Source organism: Rattus rattus, chromosome 5 (genome assembly GCF_011064425.1).
Source record: "Rattus rattus isolate New Zealand chromosome 5, Rrattus_CSIRO_v1, whole genome shotgun sequence".
In the NCBI taxonomy this organism is placed as follows: Eukaryota; Metazoa; Chordata; class Mammalia; order Rodentia; family Muridae; genus Rattus; species Rattus rattus.
Window position 1 is genome coordinate 110,827,135 of NC_046158.1, and position 9,551 is coordinate 110,836,685.

Consider the following 9,551-nt stretch of genomic DNA (forward strand, 5'->3'; position numbering starts at 1 on the left):
TGTGTTGGAGATTGTGGGAATAAGGCATGTAGTTTGTAGTTGGAGCTGTCATTCCAGTGGGGGAGCTCGAGATGGGAATAGCTGTGGAGGAAGGAGGAAGGTTATGGTTGGGCCAAGGCTGGGGCTGGAGAGGACCTAGCATGGGGGAATGGGTTGGATTTCATGTCTAGGGTTTGCAAGGATTTGGAGGGTCCAGGAGTCACCCCCACATGCCATACCCTATCCGAGAAAAGCCAAGGCCCACTCCACTCCCTACTCCCAGGCCCAGAGATGGATGTGTCTGTGCCATGGGAGGAAATGGCTGCTGGGCTGGCTGACCTGCCTTCCAGAGAAGGGAACTGGAAGAAAGGCCAAGAACTCAGTGCAGCTGTCTCTCTGCTTCTGCTTCCCAGGAGAGGAGGATCCTTTCTTGGGGGCTGTTTCCTCTTTCCTGAACCCTCAGTCCTCTCTCTGTCCAGCTATTATCTGGCTCAGAGGACAGCTGAGGGCTTGCATAATCTCAGGACAGGAAAAGCCTAGACACAGGAGAGCCCCCACTGGACCAAGGGCTTGGGAAGGACAGCTGAAGTGGGGCCCAGGACCACAATGAGGTTTTCTCCCAGGCGAATGGGAAGAGAGGCTGGCATTTTCATTCTCCAGCGAGGCTCAAACTTGTCTCTCTGGACCACCTAGCTTTTGGGGAGAGTCCCTGGGAGCCAAGCCTGAGCGGGAGGAACATCACAGGCAAGTGGATCAGGGCATTCAGCCTCCAAGTCCTCCAAGAGTCTCCCTGTGCCCCCTACAGCCTGGCTTGGTCTAAGAACCTCCCAAGAAGCAGGTTGTGAGTATCTAAACCAGCATGGTGGCATACAGGTGCAAACCTAGCATTCAAAAGGCTGAAGCAGGAGGACCTCAAGTTCAAGGACAGGCTCTACCACAAAGGGAGACCTTGTTCGAATAAAGAAGAAACAAGACCGCAGAAATGCCTCAGGGATTAAGAGCACCGGCTGCTCTTTCAGAAGACTCCAGTTAGAATCTCAGCACCCACATGGCAGCTCACAACCATCCGTGACTCCCGTTCCAGAGGATCTGACGCCCTCTTCTGGCCCCTGTGGGTAATGCATGTGTGTCCATGGAGGCAAAACACCCGTACACACCCGAAAACAGGAAAACAAGACCATAGAAAGGACTCCACCACTCCTTTTTGTTTGTTTGTTTTTGTTTTTTGAGGTAGTATTTCTCTGCTTAGCCCTGGCTGTCCTGGAACTCACTCTGTAGACCAGGCTGGTCTCAAACTCACATATATCTGCCTCCACCTCAAGACGCTGAGACTAAGGGCATGAGACACCATCTCCAGGCCCACAAACCACTCTAATATACAGTACAAGATTCTCTGCCATTTGAGGGCCAACTATGTGAGGGAGCTGCTCATAATTGGATCTATTTCTGTTTTTTGTTTTTGTTGGTGGTAGTGGTGGGGTGTGTAGGGGAGGTGTGGGAGAGAGAGAGAGAGAGAGAGAGAGAGAGAGAACAAATGGGACGTCCTGCTTTATCACCTCATATCTTTTTGGGACGGGGCCATTTCACTCAACCTGGACTAGCCTGGGGACCAGCAAGCCCCAGTGATCTGAGAGTTAAAAGTGCAGTGGCCATACCAGAACTTTGTACATGGCTGCTGAGAGATCTGAACCCAGATTCTGTAGCTCGACCTCTTACCTGCTTACCCACTCTCACGCCATCTTCCCAAGCCATCACCCCCCCCTTTTCTTGAACAGGGACTCACTATCTAGGCCAGGTTGGCCTTGAACTCAGCACAATGCCCACCTCACTTATTCCTTCCGTAGTGAGGCCATGACACATTACTACCTGCTCTTCAGTACTTTACAAAGGTTCATCCACTTTGTGAGGGTGAAATATGCTCTCCAGCCCTTAATTTCAGTCTTGACTTTGTGAACTGTTTGACCAATAGACAACTGTTAATGGACGAGATGTAAGCAAGTTCTTAAAATCTGTGGTGGCCTTCCCATATGTGTCCTTGCCACTGCCATGCAAAGAACAGGCTACAGGTAGCATGCTGGCCAGAATAGGAGACACATTGGTCTGAAACAAACTCCAGCTGTGTGAGCCTGCACCATCCAGCCCTGAGTCACCCCGATATCCTGTGGGGTGGCTGTAGGTGCCACATGGAGTTTCCCTGCAGCTCTGGGGGCTTAGACCAGCTCTGGGGTTGACTGGTAATGGAGGTTTGGTGTCCTGCTTGTTCAGCTCCCTTAGCAGACTAAGGCCTGGAGGCCTGGACTCTCGCTTGCTCTTCCTTAGAGTAAGGGGACAGGGTCAGGATTGGCATCTCCTCCCTTCATCCTTCCCTTGGGTCTATGGAAACCTCTGTAAATAAAAAGTCCAAGGCAGGACCGCTTCCTCTTCCGAGCAGCCGCCAAGATGGCCGAAGTGGAGCAGAAGAAGAAGCGAACCTTCCGCAAGTTCACCTATCGTGGCCTGGACCTCGACCAGCTGCTGGACATGTCCTATGAGCAGCTGATGCAGTTGTACAGCGCCCGGCAGAGACGGCACCTGAACCGAGGCCTGCGGAGGAAGCAGCACTCACTGCTCAAGCACTTGAGGAAGGCCAAGAAGGAGGTGCCACCCATGGAGAAGCCGGAGGTCGTGAAGACCCACCTTAGGGACATGATCATTCTGCCCGAGATGGTCGGCAGCATGGTGGGTGTGTACAACGGCAAGACCTTCAACCAGGTGGAGATCAAACCCGAGATGATCGGCCACTACCTGGGCGAGTTCTCCATCACCTACAAGCCTGTGAAGCATGGCCGGCCCGGCATTGGTGCCACCCACTCCTCCCGATTTATCCCCCTCAAGTAGTGGGGAAAATAAAGACTCGTTTTCAAAAAAAAAAAAAAAAAAAAAAAGTCCAAGGCAGCTCCATGGTGAGTGAGACTCCCGGGCTTAGAGTGAGCCTGCTGGTCCCTGTGGCGTGGGTTCAGCCGGTCTCATTCTAGACGGAAGAAACAAGCTGCAGAGAAATTTAGAGATTTTCTCGGAGAATATTCATTTTGATTAAAAAAAAAAAAAAGATGAGAGGTGGGCTGGACAGAAGGATCAGATGGGGAAGGGGAGGGAGTGTGGGGAGAGACAGCTAGAACTGAGGGCCATTTGAGGGGTGGTATGGAAGTGTGGTGCAGTGGAACCTCTCTGAAATATGTAAAATATATGAAGCTTCAAATAATGGGGAAGAGAGAATCATGATTCTTTTTTTGTCACTAAACAAAGCTTACAGTACTGGGACTGGGTTACATCCAATTGAGTTGTTGGCCAAAGGGCCCCATGAAAATCCCCAAACAATCCAGGCTGTTGCTAAGACAGCAGGTTGCTCTCCACAAACTGAAACAAGGCCCCATCGCTGAAGACAGCACCTACACAACTCACTGAACACAAGATGTCGAGCTGGTGCTGCACAGAGCTGTACTACAGCCCAGTGTCTTTGGTACAGGGACATACTCTGCAGGCTACCAAAAGAGAACACTAAACACTAACCCAGTCACAAAACCTTTGATCTACAATGCTGTCCTGCCTGCAGGATATGCTGGAGCAACGGTGGCCCAGCTGTGGGAGTGGCCAACCAATACCTGATCCAGCTTAAGATGGAGTCCATGCCACCTGGTTTGGGTGACCAAGGATGAAGCCTAGATAGCCCACGGACCTAGGGTAAAGCCAAGTAGTACTTTGTCTTTTTTTAAAGTAGTAATAAGATGACTCTCAATGACATTCTGCTATACTCATAGATCAGCGCCTTGCTCAGCCACCATCAGAGAAGCTTCCTCCTGCAGCTCATGGGAACAAATTGTGAGGAGAGTGAGAGACCTTGAGACACTCTGCTCTAAAAAGGAATTCTCCATCAAATCCCTCAGAGCTCAGGGAAGCCTGCAGAAAGGAGGGAAAGAGAGTAGAAGCCTGAGGGGACAGAGGACCAGGAGAACAAGGCCTCTAAGTCAACTGAGTGAAGGTCATGTGAACTCACAGAGACTTCTCCAAGCAGTGAGCACAGGGCCTACTGGGGTCCACACAGGTCCTCTGTGGATTTATTATAGCTTCTAGCTTAGGACTTTTATGGAACTCCTGCGTGTGTAAACAATGGGTCTCTGAGTCTTGTGTCTTCTCTTGGGTTACTTGGTCAAGCTTCAGTGTGATGGTTTTTGTTTTATTAAATTTTATCTTGATAGATTGACTTATCTCTTAGAAGCCTATTCCTTTCTAATAAGAGACAGAAAGGAGTGGATCCAGGTGATAAGGAAGGAGTGGGAGGAGAGGAAACTAATCGGAATGCTTGTATGAGAAGAGAACCTATTTTCAATAAAAGCAGAAAAATTGGCTACAAAACCCAAACTTCCAAACAGCAACGGTATAAATAAACCAGAATGTGTCTCGAGGTAACATTGGCGTACAGTTTATGTTTACGTCTGAATGGGTTAAAATAGGGACTTTTTACATAGTCCCTGGGTGGCCTTGAACTTGTGCTCTTCTTGCCTCAGCTTTCTTAGTGCTGGGATTACAGCTGTGTGCCGCCATGTGCATCTGGCAACTTGATGATCATTTTGAAACCAGACTCCTTTGTTTTCAGTCAGCTATTTTCAATGAATGCTTCTACTCATGGTCCATGGTTGCTCCAGCCACTAAGTAAGACAGAGGAAGGGTTAATTCAGCCCATGCCCAACGTTGTCACATCTCCTTAGATTATGTGTTTGTTTGTGTCAATCTACACAGAAGTTAGTCACAGGGTCTAAGTAATTGTCCTAATAGAGAATGTGCTGGATAAGTACTAGAGAGTCATTACTAAGTCCATTCATTTCCCCTACCCAGACTCTGGGCTCCTGCGAAGGTGCACCAGCCAATTTGCCAGTGTTTGTGCAGAGCCTCCAGTGTCCCCCAGAGGGTGCCAGAGCCCTCTGCTTCCTCCACCTTCAGACATTTGCTAGGAGATTTTTTTCTGAAGGCCCTGGAGGGGCAACTGAGCTCTCATATCTGGATCCGAAGCAGGAAGCACGAGTCTTTTGGAACATCAAAGCCAACCCCAGTAACACCTCTTCCAGCAAGATCACACTCCTAATCCTCTCCAAACAGCCCTCAACTGAGAAGCAAGTATTTAAATACCAGAGACGTGTGTGGTGTGTGTGTGTGTGTGTGTGTGTGTGTGTGTGTGTGTGTGTGTGTGTGGTGGGGAGGGGCTTGTCATTCAACTTTTTTTTTTTCTGAGCTGGGGACCGAACCCAGGGCCTTGTGCTTGCTTGGCAAGTGCTCTACCACTGAGCTAAATCCCCAACCCCGGGGCTTGTCATTCAAACCAACACAAGGGCAACAAGCAGAGCTAAACAGGAGCTACCTTTGGGCTAGGACAGGAGACTCTGAGGCTCCGGTGGCGGTCAGCCCATCCTGAAGAGCAGCAGGTGAAGGAGAAAGGGCAGAGAAGAAATTCTAAAGTGAATGAAAGGGGAACCCGGGGTAGAAGTGCAAGCCTGCAACCCCAGCACTCAGAGGTGGAGGCAGGGAGACTGGGGAGGAGTGTGAAATTCTGTGGTTAAGGCTTCCACAATTCAGGACCTACTACATAAGACCCTAACTCAGAACAAACAAACGAGCACAAAACAGTGACACCAGGCATGATTGTACATGCCTATAAGGCCAGCACTAGGGAGGCTGAGGAAGGAAAATCCAGAGTTTGAGACCAGTCTTTCTACATAATGAAACAGAGGGAGGGAGAGAGAGCGCGAGGGAGAGGGTGGGGGACTAGGGGTGTGGCTCAATAGCGAAAACTTGCCTAGAATGCACAAGGTCCTGGATTTGACCTCAGCACTACAGAGAGAGGAGAGATAGGGGAGGAGAGAGGAGAGAGAGAGAGAGAGAGAGAGAGAGAGAGAGAGAGAGAGAGAGAGAGATATGCAGGGACGAAAGAGGAGGAGGGGTAGGAGGAAAAGAGGAGAAGGAGAAAGAACAGAAGGAGAAAGAAAAAGAAAGAAGAGATTAATATCAAACAGCTACTGAGGGCTGGGGGCCTGGTGCAGGCCTAGCAGCTTTCTGAGCCCAGTACATGGAGGCTCTGAACCAGCTCCTGCTATCATCTCCGTTCTCAGGAAGCTGAGTCACAGGGAGGTAAAGAAACTGAGCTGGGGGTTGTGCTGCAGCTGGGCGGGGAAGGAATGTGAACACGGGCAGACATTTCCTGAGGCCAGCTCTGAACTACCCAGATACATACACTGCTTGCTAAAGGAACCCGTAAACAAAGGTGAGCAAACCGATCGGAGCAGATGACCCAAAGAGCAGAAAGGAGTTTAGGGAAAGGGACGCTTTAATGCTATTATGTTCATAAAACAATAAAGCAGCCAGCAAGGAAAAGAGCAAAAATAAGCCCTGGAAATTTTAAATAGAATAGCTAAAAGGAAACTTAAATAGAAAGGAATATGAAATTCTGTGGTTAAGCTTTCCAAAATTAACCCACTTTTCTTTTTCTAATTTTAATTTATTATACTTTTGCAGCTGTGCATGTTCATGTACATTTGTGTGTGCACGTGTGTGTGTGTGTGTGTGTGTGTGTGTGTGTGTGTTGTCAGAGGATATCTTTGTGGAGTTGCTTCACTCTTCCTACCTTTCAGGAGCTCTCCTGCTCATGTAGCAAGTACAAATGAGCCTCCTCATCAGCTCTTTGCCCCTCTTCATTGGTGGGAGTGTTGGGGAGCTTGGGGGCCAGAAGAGCCTTGACTTCAACTAAAGCCACATGTACCACTAAAATCCCAATGACAAGAGGGATGATAAGGCATTCAAAGCCACCAGCTGCCACATAGCAAGTCCCAGGCCAACCTGGTCTCTGTGAGATCCTGTTTCAAAATACAAACAAAAAAACCCAAGTCCTGTATTCTCTAGAGGATAGGTACAATCAGCCTGAGCCCTGTTTAGTTCACAGGAGGGGTATGCTTCCATTAGGAGACCAGGATGAAGGAAGACAAGACTAAAAGCAAGAGACACGGTGGCCCTGGGTCCTTAAATATACCACTCAGTCCCAGGATTAAGCCTTCCCTAAAGCTAAAAGCTAAAAGGTCTCCAATTAATTATCCAGTCATCTTTGTCTTCACTGTCTCCCTCAGCTCTCAGATGAGCCACTGTCGAGGTGAGCTGACAGGACTTGGTTGCAAGGTCTCTAAGGAGAAACAAACAGAAATCACATAATTGCCTTGAGCGAGCAATTCATCAAAGAAAGGTACCAGGAGGGGAGGCTGGGGTGTACCTCGGTGGCTGAGTATCTGCTTATGGTCCATAGACCCTGGGTTACATCTCAGACCCCAAAAGGCATGAAAGAAAAAGGGGGAAGGCAGGAAGAGAAAGATGGAGAGGAAGCTAAAAAGGCAGGAATGGAATGCTGGGTAAACCCAATAGCAGTCCCATGCTTCACTCACACAGGACCCAGGCTTGAGAATGTGTACACGGCAAACAGGTTTCCCGGTGAAACATGAGACAATGCCTGATTCTTATCGCAGGAAGAAATAAAAAAGAGAACTAGAGAACTAGAATCGAGCCTGGACATGGTGCCTTTGATCCCAGCACCAGGGAGGCAGAGGCAGGCGGATCTCTGAGTGTGAGGACAGCCTGGTCTACAGAGCAAGTTTTAAGACAGCCAGGGCTACACAGAAAAACCCTACCTTGAAAAACATAACAAGAAAGGAAAAAAAGAGGGATGGAGGGGGAAGAAAAGAGGGAGGGGGAGGGAGGGGAGGGAGGGAGGGAAGGAGGGGAGGGAGGGAGGGGAGGGGAGGGAGGGAGGGAGGGAGGGAGGGAGGGGAAGGAGGGATGGAGGGGAGGGAGGGAGGGGAGGGAGGGAAGGAGGGATGGAGGGAGGGACGGAGGGAGGGAAGGAAATTAGAAACTATGGCCATGACCACTGCTCTTTCTCCCTGCAGTTACTATAAAACCTTATTTTCTTTTTACTGTAGCCCAAAGAACAAACTCTTTCACCATTCCTCCAATCTGCTTGCCGCACCAATGGCATAGGTGGGGAAGTTTCACCTCTCCGCTTCTCTCCTCCACCTAGAGACCCTGGACAGCCAGTGTGCACGCTCATCGCCATCAGAAATCTTCTGATGGGGTGCCCCTTGTAGGGCCACGAGACCTCTCTGATCAGCTCTCTGTAGCCACAGTGCTTCCGGGGTGATGAGGAATCCTCTCTGGGAACGCCTTCTGTCTGTCCACGCCTGTCCCAGCAACTCTCTGATGGATTCTAAAGGTTCCTTGTTCTTACAGAAGACTGCTGCCTTCAGAGTTGATGGACCCAGCATCTTTAGCCCGAATGAGGGAGAAAAGAAGCACAGATTTCTTTTGCTGAGATGGAGGGTTTTTTAATTATTAATTTATTTACTTATTAAGACAAGATCTCTTTGTAGTACTGATTATCTTGGAGCTCACTATGTAGACAAGGCTGGCCTCAAACTCACACAGGAAGATCTCAGAGATCTTCTTGCTTCTATCTCTTGAATGCTAGGATCAAAGGCATGTACCATAGTGCCTGGCCTCGTTCTCTGCTCAGTCCATGTCCCCTGTGTTTTTGGCTTTCTTTCTCCCTTCTCTTTTGGCCCTTCTGAGAGAGACACATTTACCTGAGGGCCTCCGTGTGACATCACACTGGGGGTGGGTTCAACAGCTCCATCCCCAAACGATGATTCAATAAGGCTTACCCCCAACACTCCACACAAACTGCCTACCAGGCCAAACGGAAAGTCTACCAAGGCCATCCTAACTGTGGCTTTCTTTACATGGGACCTCCATGGAGCCCTTCTAGGTTAACAGACAATAAGTGGAGTCAGCACATCCCCCATCAACAGAAGCTACTGAAAATGTCTAACCTTCTTCCCAAGACTGGATTCTTTGCTCTGTCAGGGGTTGAGGAGGAGGGGAGGCCATGACGGAGACCAGAGAGGGAACCATCTCCAGTACAAGCCTGGCTCTGAAAGCACTCCTAGCCTTTAATCCCAGCACTTTGGAGGCAAATGAATTGGATCTCTGTGAGTGCAAGACAAGCCAGAGCTATATAATGAGGCCCGTCGTTGTCGTCATCATCGTCATCATCATCATCATCATCAAAAAAGGCTTTTCCCAAACAAAAAAATCCAGTCCCCACTCCACTCAAACGGCAGGTGGGAGGAGATGAAGTGGCCTTCACTGCCCATCTCAGAGCTTCCACCCAGGACTAACGCCGACCGCTCAGGGCTTCCCTCATTTGCATACATTGTGGCCCTCGTTGGGACAGCCACAACCCACCATTCATACCTGGGATTACTGCCTCACTCCCGTGCTTCTTGCTGTATTTAAATGAGCCAAAAATGAATAATGTCCGGGTCCAGAGATAACTGACTCCTCTAGCCTTTGCCAGCATCTTCACTCAAGTGCACACAGCTAAACACACACACACACACACACACACACACACACACACACACACACAAACACATAAACACACATACAGGAATACATAAACACATAGGCAGATGCACATACACACAAATACATAAACACGCACA

The 9,551-nt window shown here is 49.3% G+C and overlaps 1 protein-coding gene across 1 annotated transcript; it reads left to right on the forward strand.

The window, feature by feature from the left end:
* The first annotated feature begins 2,395 nt into the window (after positions 1–2,395).
* LOC116900640 (40S ribosomal protein S15-like) lies at positions 2,396–2,903 on the forward strand. The gene has a single exon (XM_032902351.1). It carries the CDS (start codon positions 2,419–2,421, stop codon positions 2,854–2,856), a length of 438 nt encoding a protein of 145 aa, XP_032758242.1. The 5' UTR covers positions 2,396–2,418; the 3' UTR covers positions 2,857–2,903.
* Positions 2,904–9,551: the final 6,648 nt, after the last annotated feature.